The following is a 23,846-nucleotide window of genomic DNA, read 5'->3' as shown; positions in this document are numbered from 1 at the left end:
TCTTTCACCTGATAACTTATAATCTTTGATCAGTGTTCTATCTCTTGACTACATATGGCCAAACTCTGTTTCTATTTCACAAATAAGAGCTGTTTATTCTTTTTAAACGTGGAGGTTCTTAAGTTATTTAAAGACACTGATTGTTGATTTCTTCTTCCTACTCTACTCAAACCTTTTTTTAGGATCCTGTGTAATTTCTTCATTATAACAACAAGGTACTAGATAGGAGGATGCTGAAAAACTGAGTTAAGTCCAAACAATTATTGTCATTGAGTTTCCCTCGTCTGCATTCTAGCACTTACTAAAAAGGAAAATGAGGGCATTATAACATTATTTTAGTGAATCCATACCAGCTTCCTGTCATTACCACGACCTCTACTGTGTCCTCTGAACTAATATTTATATGTAGCCCCATCTTTTCTGGCATATAAATTAAGTGCTAAAGTAATTGTTATTTAAATTTCTCTCTTATTCATAAAAATCAGAATTAGATATTTGTTATCAATTTTGAAATATTCCTCCCACTTTAAAATCACTTCTTTGAAAATCATTAATAAGGATTTATCAGTATTGTCAAGTCATTTTCATATCTTGGAAAGTTATTCACCTAGCCCAAAACTCTCAAATTTGTCTACTGTTTGTTTCTGAGCCAGCCAATCTATCTTCAACTTTGTAGTACTTCTTAAGTAAACTTGATCTGCTAATATATTTCACTTGATCAGATTGCCTGATGAAACTAACCTCTTAAGAAGTTGAATCAGAATTATTCAGGCAACTCTTCATGAAGCTAGCTACCAAATTTTATATAAGGAAATTAGATTGTGAAAGTGAGTTGTTGGTTTTAATTCATGAGAGAATTCAGAAGGGGAAAAAACCAGAATTAGATAAGGTGGATTTTATGGATGACTAGATCAAAGGATGTATATATAGGGACCTTTCCAACCCCTTAGTTCTTAACTCGCTATCATTCTCTGATGGAGAAAGTAGATAGAAAAATTTTCTTCATGGGTTACTAAACTCCAGAAAACCAAAGTGTCTATAGATATTTTAGTAGATAAATTCACATTTGATGGAGGTAAAATTAGTGAGAGATCTCTTCAACTTGTGTTTTTTTAGTTAGTGGAAAGTGTGTGTGTTTGTGTGAGTGTGTATGTGTGTGTACACGTATATAGTTTAGATATCATTTATACATAACTTACAAGAAAGCCCTTTCTCCCATTTGCAGTGTTACATTATGTGGGTAGATGATTTTTTCTAAAAAATTGAGATATTAATAACCAAGAGGTTGAAGAGTGGACATGTGCATTCTTTCTTTATATTTTACTTGAGCTGATGAAAAAATTTTCAACTGATAAATCATTATGACATTATAAATAATCTTTCATCTTCTTTGGTGGTCTGTGAGGTTCACATAATTGGAGGGTTAAAAACCTTTTTTTGTTTCTTCTTTCTTCCCGTGTCATTAATATAGTAGAAGACCATAAAAAAAGTGCAGCCAGAAGAGGTTTAACTGTTACTGAGTCAACATTTGACAGTCACACTCTATTCTGTCATTTCATGCATGTGCTTTTTAGAGTTTTATAGCTTTGTGAGCTTTATTTCAGGGACGTCCATTATGATAGCTGATCCACAGCCCATCTCTTTGTGTATGTGTGTCTGACAGAGAGCAAAGCTCATCACTTAGATAAATCGCAGTTTCAGAGAGCAATAGAAGACTTACCTACTCATGCACTGTTTAATTTAGGATTATGTAACCAAGGAAATACCTGCCTTTAAAGCACAGTTTGCATGTTCTTTTGTTTTGATTGCTCTGTGAAATATCAACATAGGATGTCTATTAGAATTTTTGCAAAAATAGTGAATTTTCAGTTTTTTAAATGTTTTTTTAAGTCGAAATAATGGAGCAGGGAAAACTTTTTGGGTTAAATATGTACTAGACTTACAGTCTGAAACTGGAACTCATCATACCTGAGTACGAAATGGAAATAAAAAACTGAGTGAATACATTGTGGTAAATGATAGACAAAAGAGGGAAAAATCTGGGCAATATTTAGAGTTGTTGCTAAAATTCTCTTTTTCTTTTCTTTTGAGACAGAGTCTGGCTCTGTCACCCACGCTGGAGTGCAGTAGCGCTATCTCAGCTCACTGCAACCTCCGCCTCCAGAGTTCAAGCGATCTCCTGCCTCAGCCTACTGAGTAGTTGGGACTACAGGCATGCACCACCACGCACGGCTAATTTTTGTAGTTTTTTAGTAGAGATGGGGTTTCGCCATGTTGGCCAGGCTGATCTTGAACTCTTGACCTCAAGCAATCCACCCATCTCGCCCTCCCAAAGTGCTGGGATTACAGGCGTGAGCCACCATGCCCAGCAAAATTCTCTTTTTTAATGTATTTGGTCATACGGAATAGAGTTTATAATCATAACAGACTACTTAATACTCAAATTTAACTATTTCTGTAATTCTTACATGTTAGATTCCTTGTCTTTTCAATTTTCCTGATTGACATTTTAAAAATAGTATTAAAAGTATATTTATCTTCAAACTAATGAGAATCTAACACATGTTTTACTATTATTTTACAAATTAGGATTCTGGGACTCAAAGAGGATAACTGATTTGTCTAAAGCAGTATGGCTAATATATATGGCAGAGAGTTTGGCTAAAATGTGATATTCTTGTTGCCAAAACTCATTATTTTCTAACCTCAAAAATGTCCTCTTCCCATGAATCCCTGTGGCCTTTTGCCATTCAGAATGGTTTTGGCTTAGAAGTATGAATTGATACTCACCACTTCCAATCAACGAAGTGTTCATATCTCTTTAGCTATTTCTTGGCTCTCCTTGTTGATTTCCACCATAGCCTGAGATTACGTGCAAACAGTATACATGCTGTTTTCCATTATTCAAACCTTTCGATAAGTCACAGAGCGTAAGACTAGATACCAAGTGAATATTAATACATTAATAATAGTTCTCTGTGTGTCAGATTTTGGAGTTCTTCATTTGCAGCCAGGAAACCATGTGATCTACAACTTTCTTCTGTAGATTATACAATTCACTTGGATCTTTCTTCAAGTCAGCATAAAATCAGAAGATTTTTTTCAAGTCTGTTTTTAAACAGACTTAACTTAATGTTTCTCCTTGATCTCAGCAAACCTGCAGAGTTGTAAAGACGTGATTAGACAGATAAGACTCATTTTTGCAAAGAAAATCTAGTTGTTAGCCCGTTGCTAGTTCTTATTCAAGAGAGACAGCATACAGGTCATCTTGTTGGGTCCTTACCTCAGGACTTTTGCATTTTGACTACTTTGTTGTGATTAATCTCTTTGTGCCCTCTATTCTAAGATCATTCAGCGCATTTAGAATTTTGGCAAGTATTCCTTTAAATATATTTACTTTTCTTCTTTTTTTTTTCTATCTTTCTAATAAAAAAGAAGGTAAAAGAGAGAAGACTAATGAGTCTTGTCATTTCCAGATTAGCATTCCTAAGTGCTGCGCTGGATTTGTGTTCCAGAATACTTGTCTTTAAATGGGGGAATGGGGTGCTATTTTTCTGCACAGACTTATGACTAATGTGATTTTTATCAGAGCCAGTCAGAGCTAAGATCATAAGATTGGTAAAAATTGTCACTTGTGCCCATCAACATTTGTTTCTGTTTTCCTAAAATCAGTTTCTTTGGTATTTCCCATTTTCAACATGTTCCCACTTAACTCTCTTCATACCTGAAAGGTTCCAGCTGCCTCTAGTTGAAAAGATTAATTTATTTATAAGAACTTTGAGAATCAAAATATTACCTCTTCCAGTAGTATTTGCTCTTTTGAAAAGACACTTTTAGAAAAGGAAATATTTAACCCATAGAACAGAATCTCAAATGGTTGTGCTTTATACCTGATAGTGCATAGGTGAACTCTTTCAGAGAGGTGATGGCCAGAGACAGGTGGGATTAAAAGAGTAGAGTAGGAGAGATTTTTCTAGTATGTCAGCTCTTCTGCTTTATAATAACATTTGTCTGATTCTTTCTCCTCTTATATGCCATTCAATTGAATTTAAACTTTTGAGAACTATTCTTAAATCTAATCCATTCTTTCGGTGATTCAATATATTACCTTGACACATAACCACATATAAATTTATATCTACTTTTATACATAAGTACTATATATCAACTTTATAGGATCAGTTTTCATATGGAATTATACGATAATTATTTTTTACTTAAGTTGTTAATTATCTCCTCCTCACATCAGTTTCCTTGTCTTCTGAATTTATTGTCCACACTTTTTTAAAAAATGTGGCAATGTTATCATTTTGATTTACATGCTGCTGTAATGTGTTTTAATTAAAGGCATACCTCACGTTCTCCAATTCCTGCAATTGCTTCCCCTTTTCCCTGTTCACATGTCCGTTAGCTTAAATTACTATACAGAGGGTTATGAGAAAGTACAGCTTACCGGGCTGACTTCCACTGTGTCCCACGGACATCCTCTTAGAAGCATAGTAAATTTCACTTTTGGGTAGCTAATTGGATTGTTTATTAATATTGTGTGCATTAGTGGTGGATATTATAGGTTACTAATTGTAAAAACTGAGTGTGGCTTCCCCAAGTGTGCATTAGTGGTGGATAGTTACGTTACTTACTGTAAAAACTGAGTGTGACTTTCCCGCTCAGATTTATTAATTTTAGTCTCTTGGTAAGACAGCACAGCATCTGTAGAGCTGAACTCAGAACCTTGAAAGTTGCTTAATGTGTCATTCTTTTTCTACTTTGATTGAGTTCGTTTTGCTCTTTCTTCTTGAAAGACTTTGCTTCAGAATGGAAAACTCTCTAGAACATTTGTAGTATTGTTGCCCTGTACTGTTAAATCAAAAGCTGAGAGGTGATCCAAGCCCAGTACATTCCTCAAAGAGAGTACAGTAAAGTCTTCATTGACCCGAGGACTATCATATCATGTTGATGGAATGTGTGTGTGTGTGTGTGTGTTTTTAAAATGTGACTGTCTTTTGTTTTAACAGCTACATTTACTGTAAAGAAAGTCTGTTAAGTTGGTGTCCTTGATGCTCCTGAGCTCAGCTGAATATATACAGCCGACTCTCTCAGCGAAAGACGTCCAAAACATATAAAGCAGCTGAAAACAACAACTTCACACACAAAACAAATCGAGTCAGATTCTACAGTTTTAAATGCGTAACTTATTTCAACTTTAATACCATTTAATTCTGTAGAACCAAGTTCATATAAACTATTTTGTCTCCAGTTTCTCTACTATATTTTATACCAATTGACAATTTAAAAATAGTTTTCCATTAAATAATGTACATACTTCGAGGAATAAAGTACAGGAGTTTCAAGGCCACTAACTGAACAGAATTTTTAATCTAGTATGTATAATTGTCACATTGTCAGAGACTTCATTGAGATAAAGCATGTACTGTGTTAAGAATTTCAGTATCTTATTAGTTCTTCGTGGGAACATTAGTTGGGCCCTTTACCTGTAACACAATTATCTTAAATCATTGATTACTTTCTGTGAACATTTTATTGTGTCAGTAGCAGTTCTGCAGTGTATGTGGTTCACTAGTATGATTCATGACTACGTTCCTCAGAAATGAGGTGAATAATTATAAAGAAACTTGAGAAAATGTTACGAGACACAATGGATGCTTTTCTTAAAACTGTTTTACAACTACACCCTCAGAGCAATGCTAGCGAGTTCAAGAGAAAGATACCAACCTTTCATTACATGATTTTTCTGTTCCTAAGTCACCCAGTTTCTTAATTTGACAGTCTTTTCATGTCTCGTGGTTTAGATTAAGCATTATATTTTTCTTGAAAAAAATTTATTTTGTAATGCCATGTTCTCCATGAATGTAAACCGTGCACGGCATGCTTCAACAACTTGATGTCTCTGTAGATCTAATTTTGGTATATTTGTATCTCAAATAATTCGCCAACTCAATATTTTGGCTTAGCAATCCAAATCAAATTGTGGTCCAAGTAGCAGGCACTCACATTGGATGTACAGAGACTTGACAAGCAATTAGCAATGAATATTTAAACGTCTTCATTACCCTTGCATGAGGAATGCAGATGGCATTTGGGAAGATGGCAACCAGAGGGCACTACTGTGAATTATGTTTCTATTATTTGGTCACCTGACTATTGGAAGACTTTCTCTGGGCTCCATGCCACTCCTATACTTCTACTGTCTGGCCAGAAATAAAGCAGACATTCCAAATGTAAAACAGGTTGCTTCCATGAAATTTCTATGCACATTTTGTGATTTGGGAAGGTTATCTCCAAGGATCCCAGCATATATCCTTTAGGCATACTAAACCCAAACGCCAAGAAGTTACTGGGGCCATGAGAATCGGAGTTCCTTCAAAAATCCTGCTGATCATTCCCTTAATGACTTCAGCTTAATGTGCTGAACGTGCAAAGGTGAATAAATCAACATTGCATCCTTTCCAGAAGCTAATGTATTACATACGGCCCAAGAAAATAAAATGTCTTCAAATAATTATAATTCCTAGACTGATCTCTCATTATAATTTTTTTAAAGGAAAAAACAACACTGGAGAGTCTGACTCAGCAACTGGCAGTTAAACAGAATGAAGAAGGAAAATTTAGCCATGCAATGATGGATTTCAATCTGAGTGGAGATTCTGATGGTTTGTGAAAATTGTTCATATATATTCCAATAATGCACGAAAGTGTCTATTTAGTGCCAATTAAAACTGCTAAAAAATAGACTGGACAGCCACCTCATACCTGATCATTACAATAAGAGGTCACGTATACTGAGCAGTTCCCATGTGCTAAGCACCCTGCTGAGTGCTTTGCATGAATCATCTCATTTAATTCCTAGTCAACCTGTGATAAGTCCCATTGCAGAGAAAGAGTCTGAGCCTCAGGAGTTTTGAAGCATTTTCCCCAGGTCACAGAGCTTTAAGTGCCACAGGCAGGAATTGAATTGAGATGGCATGATTCTAAAGCAAATGCCCTTAATCACCAGCTACCCCATCACTCACTTCCCTATTTCTTTCCTTCTTTGTCTTTTTTTTTTTTTTTTCTTTTTTGAGACAGAGTCCTGCTTTGTAGCTCAGGCTAGAGTGTAGTAATGCAGTCACAGCTCACTGCAGCCTTAGCTTCCCAGGCTCAAGTGATCCTTTCACCTCAGCCTCCCAAGCAGCTAGGACTATAAGTGCATGCCAACATGCCCACCATATATGTGTGTGTGTGTGTGTGTGTGTGTGTGTGCGCGCGTGCATGTGTGTGTATATATATATATTTTTTTGTAGGGACAAGGACTCACTATGTTGTCCAGGCTGGTCTCAAACTCCTGGGCTCAAGTGATCCTCCCACTTCAACCTCCCAAAGTGCAAGGATTACAGGCATGAGCTGCTGCACACAGCCTCACTTCCCTTTTTCTTGTACCCAAAACAAACGTTTTCAGAATTTTGTCTCTGTCAGCTCATTCTTAAGTTTTCATTTGTCAAGCCCTAACCAGAATACATGGCTCAGAGGATATTTCCAGAATGTTTTTTTACATTTTGGAACCCTTCTCTCCAGTGTTATATATTGCATAGTCAGGTGTACTGCCCACTCTCTATAACCTAACTAGAATCCAGCTGCACGGCTTTATACTCCCCTCTCATAGGCCTCCAGCTTCTGTTTTCTGTATCATCTCTGAACATCCACAGTGACAACAAATTAAATTGATACTCTGATTTTTAATAGCATAGCAAAGAGGGCAAAATAAGAAAGTGCTATTCTTCTTATACAATAGCCTGACTGGGAACATCGCCCTACTGTCAGGTGACATCCATACATTTTAAGCGTTCCTTTGGTGGCACAGCTCTCAACTTTGTTACTACTATGGGGAAGTTCCCTGCATACAGAAAAGAGTGCACCAGGGCAAACCAGTGAGATGCATACTTTAAGAGAGGGCCCCGTTGAATCCTCCAATATACACAGCTCTCTACTCCGTGCCTTGGGCCAATTCTACTTTTAAGACCAGGTCTATACGAGTCAAGGGACTAAACAAACCTGAACATTGAAACACGTAATTCTATCAAAACTGAATTTCATTCAATTGGATTCACTCTGCATTTTTCTAGTCTAATGTCACAAACATTTTCTTCTATTTTCTACTTCACTTAGCCAAGATAAACCTAGCCTGTGTACATTTAAAGAGCTTGTTTAGATTTGATGAAGACACATAATGTTCATTTTATTGCTTATGTTGCTGTAAGGTGTAAGAACAAGGAAAGGCAGATGTACAAATGATCATTTGCTAGTTACAAACCCATTTTAGGAAGATGTTGCCATATATTTGCACTTATTTTGTCAATAAAAGACAATTACTGGTAATAACACATTTCATAAATTTTAAGTTGTATTAGCATGATAAAATAGACCCACAGTAATCAGCATTAAAACATCAAAGATTTGTTGCTGTCATTAGTTAAATTCAATCATACTTATATGTGAAATATTTTCCACTTTTCATTAAACCAAAGAGCATGTTATTAATGAGAAATATTGAGAAATTTCACCAACAGGTATGCTGTTTTTAATGTGTCGCTATAGAGGTCTTCAAATTTGGGCCATTTTGTTTGATTCCTGTTTCCTCAAATTTAAAAAAGAAAAAATGAGGAATGAATACAAAGCAAGAAAAGAAAAGCAGTGCTTTTGTTGATAATACAGTCTCTAGAAATCCCCGCAGTATTTTTAAACTTTTAGATACTACCAAAATACATCTACAGCCTTTGTGATAATAACCAGTGAAAACCTACTGTCAGAGTTCTACTGGTTCTCCTTATTTTTTCTTTGCCTAAACTCAAGTATCTTGGAAGCTATTTAATCTGCTGAAGCCATTCTAAGAAGTCGCATAAGGCTGGAGGAGTGAATGCGTCTTCCAGAGCTATCGTTGTTAACTCATGAGTTGTGTTTTATCATCTGCGAATCTTACTGATTGAAATGTAACTGTCCATGGGACTCTTTGGGTAATTCTAGATATTAGGGGGAAAATTCAAAGGAAATTATAATTTTCTCACCTTAAACATGTCACTTTAGACTCCTTAAGAAACTAGAGTAATATAACTGTTTATTTGTTCTTTTCCATACCATTTTTACATGTATTTGGGGGGCAGATCTGTCATTGCTGTATCAGCATATGTCATGTATTTATCAGGCATATAATTTCAAAGAAAAGACAATTATGTTACAGGGAAATATCTATACTGTTTTTAACCTCAAAATTTGGTGTTTTTATATACATATGTTCAGACAGTCTTTAAGTAGCAAAAATATATCCTCCCCTATAATCATCCATTCTGCCAAATTTATTTCTGCTTCTTTACCTATTTCATATTTCTACACTACTGGCATGCCTATTGATTTAATCTAAATATTCTCTTTCCAAATTGCATCAAAAAATCACATTTTGAAGTTTATTGTGAGTTGTTGAAAGTAAATGGGGAAACAGTTCACTAAAAGAAAGAGAAAACAGATCAGAAATGGGTTAAAAATACAAATACAACATTTGCCACCACAAGACTTATCACAAAAACTTCATAAACAAGCATCTGTCTTAAGAACTAGAAGTGCCATTATCAGAAGTACTTTTTGTTTTCAGATATCTTAATAGACTAAAAAATAGGAATGCAAGGAAAATAGTTGCCAAAAGTTTTAACACTAACACGAAGTGGTATGTCCTGTTTTCAGGAAGTGCTGGAGTCTCAGAGTCAAGAATTTATAGGGAATCCAGAGGGCGTGGTAGCAATGAACCCCACATAAAGCGTCCAATGAATGCCTTCATGGTGTGGGCTAAAGATGAACGGAGAAAGATCCTTCAAGCCTTTCCTGACATGCACAACTCCAACATCAGCAAGATATTGGGTAAGAAAAGCATTAAGAACTAAGTGACATATGGAATAAAGGCACTGTCCTGTTTCCTGCAGCTGTGGAAGGATCCTGGATTTGAAGGCCATGCAGCTCATTATATCCGCTTATCCAGAAAATAAGGATCGTCATTGAGGCTTCTTCTGTTGATGAAGCATTCTATGTTCATTGGGAAATATACCGTATTTCTATAGCTCATTTAGCTGTTTGTTTTCATACTAATTATTTTAATGCTTTATCATTTTCAAAAAACTAGAAATATTTTTACTAAGGCTGAGAAAAAAGTTGCTTTCACATGAGTCACTAGACATTGCTACTGATCATTTGTATTCATTTCATTGCATACTATAGACAACTTATTGTAATCTTAAGGTCTCCTTCCTCTCTCATCATCCTCTGTAACAGAAGGATAAGGAGTTTTGTTTGTAGAATTCATGTTGTGGGGGTGAGGGTGGAGGTGGGGAAGATGTTTATTCCAGTGCTATAATTGAAAATCAGTTTTAGATTCTCAGAACACAGGAAGATGTAGAGTGTACATTTTTACATTTATACTTTTAGTAACCTTAAGTACTAAAGGTACTTTTAGTAATAATTAGTAATAATAACTTTTAATAATTTCAGGATGATTGAAAGGAGATTTTTCTGCCATTGCAACATTTAATTTAACAGAAAACAAAGTGCATATTTGCTCTACCCACACAGACACTGAAGCACACAGGAAAAATGGTTGGGAAGATAGAGTGCAGATTATAAAGATACCTATTATAGAACAATTCAGGTCCCAGGGGAAAAAACAAGAGAAGATTCCATTGCTTTTGTGCCTTACCTTGACATCATTATCATTTTAATTATCATTATCTTCATCAATATCTTTGTCTTCATAATCTTCACCTTCAAGTAGCCTGATGGCCAGATACTGGTCAATCTAAGAAAATTTTGATTACTCACTCTGTGACTTCTAAGAGTTTAATGACAAAAATAGAATAGAGATATTTTATCAGAAAATGTTGGCTTTAACAAGTAACCAAATTTGTCAAAATTATTAAAGCTTTATTAAAATTCATAATGCACTTGGAATTACATGGAGTTTATAAGGATAGTATCACTTTTGATTCTTTACTGATCATCTATAAATGGCTAACATATTGATGAGGTTTTTGTTTTTATTTTTTGGAGATGGAATCTCTATTTACCACCCAGGCTGGAGTGCAGTGGTGTGATCTCAGCTCGCTGCAACCTCTGCCTCCCGGGTTCAAGCAATTATTCTGCCTTAGCCTCCTGAGTAGCTGGGATTACAGGTGCAGGCCACCATGCCCAACTAATTTTGTATTTTGGCCAGGCTGGTCTCGAACTTCTGACCTCAGATAATCCACCTGCTCCAGGCTCCCAAAGTGCTAGGATACAGGTGTGAGCCACCACATCCAGCCACATGAGTTTTTATGATCCCATGTTCTCAACAAAGGTAATAGATGCCACCCAGTCCACAAGGTGCATTTGTAATGGGATCAAAACAGAAACCATTAGCCACTTAAATTTGTATCTCATTTTTCACCTAAATCTTATCTAAAAAGACATGAACATACAAAGCTTTCAGTAGTATACATAGAAAATATGAAAATCTGTGTGTAAAAATATACATCATGCATAATCAAAAACTTGAACTGATCAAGAGGAAATCCACATTTTTTTTCATCTCCACCAGTGCTGGTCAATTTTTCCTTTTTGTGACTATATTCTACCTTCCATATGAAATTTCCCATCTTTACAAAACAACATACCAGTTTCATAAAGAAAAGAATACTTTGTGTAAGCATATTTCAAGTTTTAATATATCAGTTATTCCCAAATTAGAAATCCAAAATTGTCAGAATAAAGAACAAGTTAAATGCTAAGATTTCAAAACTGGCTTTATATTATTCAACTCATGTGTCTGAATACCAAAAAGGTGATAATCACCAATTAAAACTATCTTAACTATAAGAAATACCAGTTTTGATGATGTGAAATGATATTTTAGGAAATGTAGCAAAAGCGTCCGTGGAAAAGAGATGACTGGCTAAGATAATTCCCTTCTGATCTGAGGGAAAGAATATTAGAATGACCATATGATTATATCATAATAGACAATATGAAAGAGAATACTGCCTAATTTCAGCCTTTTGATGAAAATGTATTGTTAAAAGATATATCATTTATATTTGGGGACAAATAAAACATTGAGGTGTTTTGGGCCTCAGTATTTAGTCACAGCTTTAAATAAATAAGTGATCTTCAAATATCCACAAGAGCATTCTAAATGGCCCATTTCATACAAAAGTACAAAGAAAGCTTGATGTTTTCCTCTTTGCTGATTGTTTTGGATAACAGCCTCGACAGCATGCCGCTAATTCATTCTGCTTAAAACAGGCGCTTGAGCTGGGTTGACATTTTACGTAGTCTCTGGGGATCCTAGTTGACATTTTAAAGGGCTTCTAAGCATTTTATAATACCCTAAAATCTGGTTTTAATAAGCCATTCTGCTGAAATTGTTAACATAAGGAATCACCTTTTACTGCTTGGCGCTAGATCAGGGGATGAGGGACATCTTTTTCTGATTAGATATACAGTAGTTGGAGTAAAATGTGTAAATTCATTACAGGCCCCATGGAGATGACAATGTTCCTCAGCTCAAACTCTTCACTTTCAGTGTATTGCCAGATTTAGAAAGGAAAGGAATAATTGTAGGACCTCTTTTTTCCCCTCTATTTAGAGCATCAAATATTTTTTATTGAAACTTCCTCTTTTGTCAATCAGGAGGAAAACCCAATTGTTCTTTGCTTTTTTATTCTAAAAGGCCAACCTTTTGAAAGCAGCAGGGAATAAACTCCCTGGACATCAGTACAGAGTAAGCAGCCAGCCACGCCCAAATTAAGTAGATATTTTTTATCTTTTTTTGGTGATACCCAAAATGCTTTCTATCATTCTCATCAAGTGTGTTTCAGGAATTAGTTAACACCTCAGCTGAATACAATGGTTATCGTACCTGCAAAGCCATTGAAATCAAAACCAAACTTCTCAGTTGGTTAACCTAACTCAAGGTTACTGTTTTGAAAATGAAAACTGGGTTTACCACCACATGGAAACAATGCTCTTACTGTCATAAAATGTAGTAGTTAGCCATTTGCCCCAGTTTGTGCTTAGCTATCTTAATTCTTAGATTTGAAAAGACTTGGAATTATTATATGGCCATATTTTAAAATGTAATTTAGGATTCAGTGATACTTTCAGAGAAATTATACTATCAAGAGTTAAACTATTTTATAATTCCCGTTCATGCCAGATTTGGAAGCCAACTTATCTGAGAATTTACACATCTTTTATTATCCCATTTCTTGATATACACGCATCTTTTTTTCCTCTTTTTTTAAGCCAGACCAGCTTTCTTTAAGTTAGTTTAATTCCTCTTTCCACTGAAAGACCTCAAGTATTATATTCTTCCTCAATAGAATGTTCTTCTCTTTGTGATCCCCGTAGGAGTCATTCCTACAGCAAAGCCTTCCTGACCTGCAGAGGATTGATCTCACCTCCTTATCATATGTTCTCTTAGTTTCCTGTACTTCCCACAACTATAAGGAAAATAAATTTTATAATTAGATATTTAATGTGTATTCCATGATTGAATATAAGCTTCAAAGAGACAGGAACTGTAACTTTTTTATTCACTCACTACTTCATATCAGTAATTAATACAACATTATGCACATAGGAGGAATATAAAAACAACTCTCACATTCCAAGGCAGATTACTTCAAAGCATAAACATTTTCTTTCCTTTGAAGAGCAAAAGCTTTTTGGCTTATAGATAATTTAAACTTAGGGAAGAGTCTTTGGCAATTCCTATTCTAATTGAAAATGCTGGTTTCATTTTTGAATTTTGGAATAAAGATAGCTAATAGATTTTACATTAGATCAACCATCCTTGATCCATTTTTCAGTGTATTCCTATTTGTGAGTTATTTATAGTAAGCTCACTTCCCACTCCCTGATCTGAAGTTCAAAAAACTGTTATAAATGCTTGGAAGAAACTCCATGAAAAGAGTTGTTCTAGTTTAATAGTGTTATAACCATATCTGTGTTTATAAATACCCTGAGAATGACATAATGATATTCAAGTATCTTCAGAGAATAATGCTGGGCCAAAAGGAGTTTGAGATTATACCTACAAATGATATGACTTGACCAACCAACTTAATTTTGGATGATGCTGTTTAAACAGAAGTTTAAGAAAGGAGTGGAAAAAGAAACTTTATTATTTAAACTGTAACCTGAGTTTCTATTGTAAATAGAATAAATTCATATTGGCTTTCTAGATTTGGAAAAAAATATATATTTATATCTATGCAATATCTCTTCCAATTTCTAAGGGAAAAAATTTCAACATTTCTAAGGGAAGAGATATTGCCTCTTTCACTGCATGCTTTAATAAACATAACAGCCTATATGAGGAATTCTCTACATGTGCAGGGAAGAACTATTCAACAGTGAGCTACGTGCATTTAATATATGGTCTTATGGGTGAGTAATGAACTCATTCAAAAGCTTCTTAGATGACATTCAAAGGCAGGTAAAAGACCATTTGGTAGGGATATCCTAGTTGTTTTTCGGTCTTTGTGCATTCGGGTTGAGTTGAGATGACTATTTGTAGATAAACACACACTTTATCTGCAAATAGATTTTTAACTCTCTCTTAATAAAAAACACTATTACTACCACTTCTATTTGAAAAAAAACTTTGAGAGAATCAACGTTTTAAACCATATCTAAAATGTGAATTAGCATAAACTATTTTTATTTAAGCTTCAAAATTGTCTTTTTTAATCCCAACTAAATTCATACCAAAATTAATAATGAAAAGAGGGGGGAAACAATTTGGGTTATTATTACTAATGCAGACTATATCATGGAAGTGACATCTTTGTGTGTTATTGAAATTGATTTATTAAGAGAAAATCTCACTCAGTACACACTTACTGTAATTGTGACCTCTGCTATATTTTATATAGTAGGTGGCCATATATAGGAAAGGCCATACATTATAGCACAACTTAAGTTCTGTCAAATCTGAGTTTGAGCCACAGATCTGCACTTCAGTAATTACGGCCCTGGCTAAGTTAGTTTGAATCTCAATTTTCTCATCTATGAAAATAGATAGAAATGCTGTCTGTCTTGTAAGATTGAGGTGAAAGGTAGGAAAGGGATAACGTATGTCAAGCTTTTAGCATAGTATCTGGCACATAGTAGTTATTCAGTCCATGTTGATTAATATTATAATTTTAATTATAATTAAAATGTTAATAAAATGAATTTTTAATTACTATCATTTCCGTAAGCATAAAATACTTAAACATTTTCGGGAGGGTGAGACTACATGATATATGTTAGGAACTTTTGTAGTAAAAAACATCTCTCACATAAAATACTCAACAACTAGATAATTAGTCTCAGACTCAAAATGTGTGATAAAATATTATGTAACTTTTTTTGTTCACACGTGAATTATATCATAATCTAATGTAGAAATGAGAAATATATTCATTAAATTATCTATGAGCTTTTGGGTTCATAATACAAAAGTTTGGCTAAACTATGAATTCAAGCCAGAAAAAAAATAAATTGCCCAGTGTTTATATCTTTAGGTACAAAACCACCACCACCTCTGTTCTTGTGGGATCTCACTAATCAAAAACAGGTTTATGTATTTCTGGGTTTGAGCCAACATCCCTACTTTAGATTTTCTTGTTCTCAGCTATCTCTCTTTTTAGAATGCTTAGAAGCTGGGCAAATTGGCATCCTAACCTTCTTTCTTCATAGGATCTCGCTGGAAAGCTATGACAAACCTAGAGAAACAGCCATATTATGAGGAGCAAGCCCGTCTCAGCAAGCAGCACCTGGAGAAGTACCCTGACTATAAGTACAAGCCCAGGCCAAAGCGCACCTGCCTCGTGGATGGCAAAAAGCTGCGCATTGGTGAATACAAGGCAATCATGCGCAACAGGCGGCAGGAGATGCGGCAGTACTTCAATGTTGGGTATGGACCTTCAGTCATTTTTCTCATGGGGCAAACTTCCTGTTATACTTAATGGGATGTGAAACATATTTGTTAAGTTGCAAAGAGGCATTTTGAAAGAGAATCTGAGCTCAGAGTATTTTCAGAGACTAACAGTCTCCCACATGGTCTTGAAAAATATATCCATATGAATCCACTGCAAGTTCCTAGCTCTAACATGAGATTTGTTAACAACTAGTTTAAAAATAAGATAACTACAAGTAAATAATTTTGAAGCTTTCTATTAAAAACTTAGAAGTATAACTGATTCTTTTCTTCATTGGTTTGCATTACCTCCTAAGCTTCACCATGATCAATTCTACAATTGACAACTTTGTTGAGACAATACAAAATGAAAATCATTTCGAAAGAAAAAATACTTATTTCTGAATATAGAGAGGTTAGTGAGCTATCAAGGTACATGTGTGGCCCTTGTAGGTCACACAAGCTAGGGATTATATTTAGGGCACAACAAGGTTATGAACAGGAAGTTTCATTCTGAATTGAGCACGCAGCTCCAAGATGTTTTACAGTGCTCCGGTGGCAAGGTTGTTGATAGTGTTGTAGATGTTCTACCGAAATGCATTGCTTCTACGGAATTCTCTCAAACACAAAAATAAAGTTGTTCATCTTTGAAATAGAAGTTAGTTCCTAAGAGCTACTTAGAATATTAAATATTGTTCTAAATATGGGCAGAGAATAACTTATAAAAGCTTTTCAAATCTGCTCTGTCCCCTCCAGTTCCTTGGAAGAGGCTGCATGCTCTGTCCAGGGGTCTGTGATTCACATGCAAGCACATGACTCCTCACAAAGCTAAACACAAAGCCCAGCAGTTCTTGGGTTAATAGTAAACATATGAATGAATAAAAACAAGCATAAATGAACATCATCTATTCATCCCTTTCTATAGGACCACCTACGTTATTTATAGGACCAGTTGCAAAAATGAAGAGACAGAGTCTCTTGTTAAAAAGTTATTAGGAATTTTGGCCGGGCCTGGTGGCTTACACCTGTAATCCTAGCACTTTGGGAGGCCGAGGTCTGTGGATCACCTGAGGTCAGGAGTTCAAGACCAGCCTGGCCAACATGGTGAAACCCCATCTTTATTTAAAAAAAAAAAAGTTAATTAGGAATTTCAAGTCTATGGCAGCACAGCTTTAAACCAAAGTAAGGAATATTAGTGCAGTTGCACAGTGTGTACATCCATGAAGCTGGTCCTGCCTCCTACCACTATGAGGCTAAAGCTGTTTTCGAGACTCGGTAGACTGTGTGAATTTGTTCAGTTCTGGTGTGTTCTGGTAGGAAAGTTTTATTTTGAGAACTCTAATACTTTAGAATTTTCCTATTAAAATCTAATTATCATTAGGTTTAATTCTAGGGAAAAATACCATTTCTGCATGTTATAGTGAAGGAAAAATGAACTTGGAGTTAAGGACCTGGGTTCTTCTGCCTCATCGTTTTGTACCCTCAGATTTTTAATAAAGCAGTAGTCACAAAACAGGATTAAGAATAAGATGGGCAATACATGTAAATGTCTTGTAATCTATGAAGCACTACATAGAAGTAAGGTATTAAAGTCAAATTTGGATACAGTTTGAAAAATGTTAGGCAGTTAGATAAAATCAGTATCTTAAAATGAGACGTTGCTGAGCAAATTAATTATATAGTAAAGTCCACATCTAACTATTCACTCACCCATGATCTCCTTTTGGAAATTCCTTTCTTGACAGGCAACAAGCACAGATCCCCATTGCCACTGCCGGTGTTGTGTACCCTGGAGCCATCGCCATGGCTGGAATGCCCTCCCCTCACCTGCCCTCGGAGCACTCAAGCGTGTCTAGCAGCCCAGAGCCTGGGATGCCTGTTATCCAGAGCACTTACGGTGTGAAAGGAGAGGAGCCACATATCAAAGAAGAGATACAGGCCGAGGACATCAATGGAGAAATTTATGATGAGTACGACGAGGAAGAGGATGATCCAGATGTAGATTATGGGAGTGACAGTGAAAACCATATTGCAGGACAAGCCAACTGATAAGGGTCAAAAGATTGTTGTGACCTTAGGACTTAAAGAAGCCCTAACTGGTTCATCCTTACCAGTGGCCAAGCACATTAACTTTCTCATACACTGACTGTTACTTTAACTGTTAGTCTTAAATAGTTGGGACATCAGCTGACTAATAGACCTCAGCCTCAAAAGGCTTGGAAAGAAAAAAAATACAACAAGCAGACAACAATATCAACAACAAGAGATTGAAATAAGCTATGGGTAAAATAATGCCAGTAATTCAGCTGCTACATCCAAGCACTGAAGTCTTACCCGTCAACTTTTTTTTTTTTAATAAACTTTATGGCTGTTTGTTCTACAATGTTCTAGAAATTCTCACTCAGGTACACAGTGCCAACAAGTGGCTTGTGAATGTGTTTTGTTGTTTTGTGCTACAATTTTTAAAAAGAAGTAAGTTTTGTTTTGTTTTTGGGGGTTTCTGGGTTTTTTCCTTTTCTTTTTCTTTTCTTTCATTTTTTTCTTTGTAATGCACCTGACAGAAAAAAAAAGAAAAATGAATTTCTCTTTACTTCTCTCCACCTTCTCCATCTCTATACTTTAAAGATGGAAGTCTGTGCATGAGGGGGAAGAGGGAAAAAGAGCCTGTTTTTAACTTACTTGCTATCCACCACAAAATAAGCAATTATTTTCTTTAGAGGACTTTCTTTTATCTGTTGCACACCACACTACATCTTTGAGCAAGTGCCAAATTTGTACTGAAGTGTTGACCAAGTTCATTTTTTCCCTTTCCTTTTTCCTGTTCCTTCTTAAGTTAGGACAGTGTTATATCTTAGACAATCCCTTAGAAAACCTGAAATACCAGCAGCTGGTGAGATTTGACTTTTTTTTTTTTTTAATGGAAACTGTAGGTGCTGTTCTCAGGTGAAAAGAGAGAGAGACATAAGAAATTTAGAGAAAAATATTTTCTGATCTTGGATTTTTGTGTGTATGTATGTGTGTGATTATGGTACTAATAGGAATAACGTTGGACCATTGTGAGTTAAACCCACATCTGGGGATGAAATCCCACATCCTCCCAAGTGACTGGTCTAGAAATAATCTTGACCTTGACTTTGCACTTCAAATGACAACTTAACCAAGTATAGGGCTCAGAAATTATATTTTTAAATGTCTAATATGATTATTATTGGATGGATCAGGTGGCCCTGTGTAATAGAGGTGTGCATGTATAACATGGAAGCTACTAGCAAACTGTTCCCAGATGTCCTTTCTCCCTGGTCAGTTGGTTCTATTAATGTTTGCTACTTAGTGATTTTTTATTTTTCCTGTTGATATTTCAAGCAAAACAATCATTGTTTTCATTGAATATATTTGGCCATTTTTCAGATGAATAGAATTAGCTTATTTCTTCAACATTCCATCCTTTCCTGATCAGGAAATGAAACTGATGATTTTATAAGGTATTTTTCACCCCTCCATGAAATGAGGTGGAGGCCTTTAGCATTTCAGAAGTGTGGGCCATGTGTAGTTCATGCCATAAAAAGTAGGATTTAATTAAAAGTCATTGCAGCCCAACAAAATGGAGCCTGGCTGCACCCAGGGATCCTTGCCGCTGCTCTTCCCTTGCTGTCAGATGAATCCACTGAAGTCCAGCTTTGGTTCGAGCAGAGTATTTGTGAAGAGCAACAACGGAATGTGATGGGACTGCTTATGTAGATTTTGCCAGCCAAACGCCAAGGCAGTTGTAGGGCCTGTACAAATAAATGCAAAACCATTTCAAGTCAATTGCCATTATTTGTATTGAAGTATCAGATAGTAAATACTGCAACTAGTAGCTCGATGTGCTATAGTTTTCACTCCAGTCGTCATTTTCCTATTCCACCCCCACTAAACACCACCCTAAAGTTGGATTTTTACATATAAATAAAAAAAAGAATCCCTTTTATTTTTCTCTCTCTCAGAAGACTTGCTCTGGGGTTTTGCTTGGAGGAGCTGATCATATCCTGCATGTCAGAGATTTCGTTATGTTTGTTTTTCCTGTTTTTGATGACTTTATTTTCATTTGAACTGCCTCTTTTTGCTAGTGTTGTAATAATGATGATGATGATAAAATAATAATAATAGTAATAATAATAATGGTCAGCTGTTCCCAGATTAGTAAGTTATGTATAATTTATTTTATTTCTCCCCTTCTATTTTATTCTGCTCCGATTTGGAAGTGCAGCCAATAAGCTGTTAGATATTTAAAACTAATTTCCATCTCCAATTCATATATGTATGTATATGTGTATATATGTGTGTGTGCATATATATACACATATATACACACATACACACACAGACATTTACCCACACAATTTTACTTCTCCTTTCATAAGTTTTCTCCTTTTTAAGAATTTTGGCCCCAACAATATCAGTTCTGATGTTTAAAACAAAGGAGTGAATTCATAGGAGGGTCGTGTTCAATCTTAACTTATGCTCTCATCACTCATTTTAGTTATTTAATTGCCACAGTCATCTAGAGCCAATTTTTTTTTGTTTGTTTGTTTTGTTTTTAAACACTCTGGATAAGGAAAAAATAGACACTTGTTTTTATATCATTATTATGTACAATGTGAAAACAGATTTTTAAAAAATTTGTTCTCTGTCTTTGTTAACAAATTCCTTCTGATTTATGTGGGTTCACCTCTCACGTTTGCTGGATACTTACTTCACACCATGTTATAAAAGATGCTTTGTTTTCATTTCATGACTTTGGGCTACAAGAATACTTTGTTTTAGCTCCAGGTAGATGCCATTGAAGGCATTCATGGCTGAAACCAATTACAACACACCAGTGAATTGACAACACTTCTGTTTAGTCTTTTTTTGTTTTATTTTGTTTTATTTGAAGGGGAAAACAAAATTGTTAATGGTGACTTTTAACTGCTGAAATTCAAAAGCTAATCTTAGCTAGGTTTATGTCCGAGACTAAACTGTGCATAAACTGAAACAAAAAGCAGGTTCATAGCCCTGCATTCTGTTCTCTTCTTCTGATGGTTAATTCACTGGATATCAAATTTTCTTTGCCCTAGTTTTCCCCGAAAGAAAAGCAAAAATATATTAATGTTGAAAGTGCTTTGAAATCACTTGGTAAAAGGTGCTGTGAATAGCAACTTACTGTGTTACTACATTGCCTTTTTGGCATTTGGTTGATTTATAATTTTGGTCAAGGATCCTAAAACCCCGTATTCTTTTTCTGTGCCCCATAATGACCAAAAAAGATAAAGAAAATGGGAGTAAGATCAAAAGATCAAACTAAAACACAGTCTCCCTCCTCTCTGCTTTCTTACCTACCTATTCACACGTTATCTCTTTCCCTTTCTCTCTCTCTCTTACACACACACACACACACACGCACACACACACACTTGCCCCAACACTGAGAAATAATCTTGCCAGAATTCTGGTTTTTATAGTTGTTGTAATCAGTTTCTCTAAAAATAGTCATGTTTTTGTATGAATTTAAGAGAACATCACTGGAGAAAATAAAGTTACTCATTTATAATTACTAATAATAACTTAGTGATTAAGTTACTACAATTGGATAAAATATAAAACTATTCTTCAGTACATTTGTACCTAAATTAGTTTAAGTCCATTTTTAAAGTTCATTTGGCATCTGCAGTTAAGAGTTAACCATGTATAAAATCCCTCCCAAAGAACATAATCATCATTGTTAAAACCAAATCCTCTTATAAAGAACAAATATAAAAAAGTTTTCTTTGGTGAAACTATTTTATAGTTTTGATTTCTGGAGTAGAATTTTACCTTAATTCATTTAGAGAAAATTAACCATTTTATGGTCCAACTTCAGATATTTTCTTAATCCAGAAGCTGTGACTGTTCCCAGAAGAAACCTCTTATATCACATTTTAAACATAAAAAATAATTACACTTTCATTCATTCTAATGGGTAAATTATTGAATTGTAATAAACAACTGTATATTTACAAACAGGTTTATAAGATATTTGTCTATCAAATTAATAGTAAAATAAAACTTACGGGGTCTGCAAGGAAAACTATGAAGGCCACTTAAAGTGGTTCAGGTATCTCTTTGTCTTGTAGGGCATAGCTGTTGGTTTAGCCAGGCTTTTCAAGTATTTAATTTTAAAGTTTCCTATAACTATCAACTTCCCAGGTTGAAGATGATGTGCTGAGTTTCCTACTGATTGATTCCTGTCCTCTCCAGTGTTTCTGTCACTGGTTCACTAAAACAGTATTTATACAGCTCCACTGGCTCTAAAGCTCTTAGTCCTTCTAACATTTTGAATTTTACAAGTAGAAATGGGAAAAAATGTAGAAAAGAGACAATCAAATGCCTGGAGCTTAAAACAAAGTATGTGCAACCTACCATCTCACTTGAAATTTAATAAAATAAATAATTATGTAAATATAACATAGAGTTATAGATTTATATTTTGTTCATAACACATAGTGTAATATAAGTTGTATATTTTCATGTTTTTGGTTTTATGTTATCATTCATGCCACAATAAAAATAAAACAGGAGTTTATGTGCTCTTAAAAAAAAGATGTGGGTTGCCACCAACCTGTTTTTCGTTTTTTTATTTTATTTTATTTTATTTTTTTGCATTCTCCTTTTTCAGTATTACTGCCATGCAAGGCACCAATAAAAACAGCAAATGTGTTCTTTATCTATTATACTGTGTTTCTTTTCACAATTATTGTTATGAGGTTGTAATTCTTTGTTTTGTTATGAAAAGAACAAAAGTATGGAAATTTAATCTTGTTTTTTATATAATTAACCCCACTTACTGACTTTGAGAACTAAAGGTTTAATTTTTAGTTGTGGACATTCCCAGAAAGACAGTCAGGACTTAATATAATGTATCTCACTCAGACCGATCTAGCTTCACTATACTGTCAAAAGATACTCTTCTTATATGTAATTGACTCAATACAGTTGAAAACCCGACAGTCTAAAGCACCTTTAATATTATTGTTTTCCCTGGCTGGACACACTCCTTGGGTTGGGGTTGGGGGGTTTCTATGCTTTAGAATTGTGATTTATTCTTTTGTTTGTATAGAAGATTTATAAATTTCAGATCATGAAATTACTAAGAACTATAAATAATTTTCACCTCGCTGGTATCTAATTTTGAATAATGGATATTTCTGAATTGTTTAACATTAGCCTCTGAGTTCTACCTTAAACATTTTTAGTGAATGTTAAAAACAAGAAGTCTCCTTTCCTTTCAATGGCCATTTTTGCTTGTCTCTTCCACCATAATGTTTTTCTACCTTGATAGTTCTATATGTAATAGTTTCATATGAGGGTGTTTGGTTGGTTGGTTGGGTGGGTGGGTGGGTGGGTGGGTGGGTGGATTTTTTAAATAGGTATCAAGACAATGGGTCAGGTAAGATTTGGTTCAGATAAATACAAGTATATAAAAGGGTTTATTCTACAAACACTGCCCACTATATCCCTTAACAGAAGTATTTTACAAAATCTGGTCCACAGACCACCTGCTTCAGAATTAACAATGAAAAATGTAGATTCCTCAGCCCAACCCCAGATGTAGTGAATCAGAATCTCTGGGGATAGAACAAAGCTTTTGCTATTTAACAGCTCTAAGTAATTTGGCATACTCTTAGGTTCCAAAACAACCAGGAGGTGGGGATGATATTTTTCTCTTCCTGTGCCTACCTTTTCTTTGCATGTCAAATTCTGCAGCTTCTGTGGCCTACCATACTTTCTCTTTAGGCCTCTGAGAAAACCTTGAAACAGGGTCAGTAAGTAGGTAAGGATTTGAGGTTTTAGGCGCTCCCAATCCCTCTCTTTA

The 23,846-nt window shown here is 35.0% G+C and overlaps 1 protein-coding gene across 10 annotated transcripts in view; it reads left to right on the top strand.

The window, feature by feature from the left end:
- The window catches only part of SOX5 (SRY-box transcription factor 5), a 1,022,042-nt gene extending 998,715 nt beyond the window's left edge, over positions 1 to 23,327 (top strand). For all 10 annotated transcript variants that reach the window (XM_064377351.1, XM_012457140.3, XM_064377349.1 and 7 more), the window contains 4 exons: positions 6,563 to 6,671; positions 9,730 to 9,903; positions 15,757 to 15,973; positions 17,722 to 23,327. In XM_064377351.1, the coding sequence (XP_064233421.1) occupies positions 6,563 to 6,671; positions 9,730 to 9,903; positions 15,757 to 15,973; positions 17,722 to 18,025 (804 nt within the window). In that variant the 3' untranslated portion in view covers positions 18,026 to 23,327. The remainder of the gene's footprint in view (positions 1 to 6,562; positions 6,672 to 9,729; positions 9,904 to 15,756; positions 15,974 to 17,721) is intronic.
- The last annotated feature ends 519 nt before the right edge of the window (positions 23,328 to 23,846 follow it).

The sequence above is a fragment of the Aotus nancymaae genome, unplaced genomic scaffold (genome assembly GCF_030222135.1).
Source record: "Aotus nancymaae isolate 86718 unplaced genomic scaffold, 86718_ANA_hifiasm-v0.15.2.pri h1tg000016l, whole genome shotgun sequence".
NCBI classification, from domain to species: domain Eukaryota; kingdom Metazoa; phylum Chordata; class Mammalia; order Primates; family Aotidae; genus Aotus; species Aotus nancymaae.
The sequence above is the reverse complement of the archived record's forward strand: the minus strand, read 5'-3'. Positions and strand labels throughout refer to the sequence as shown.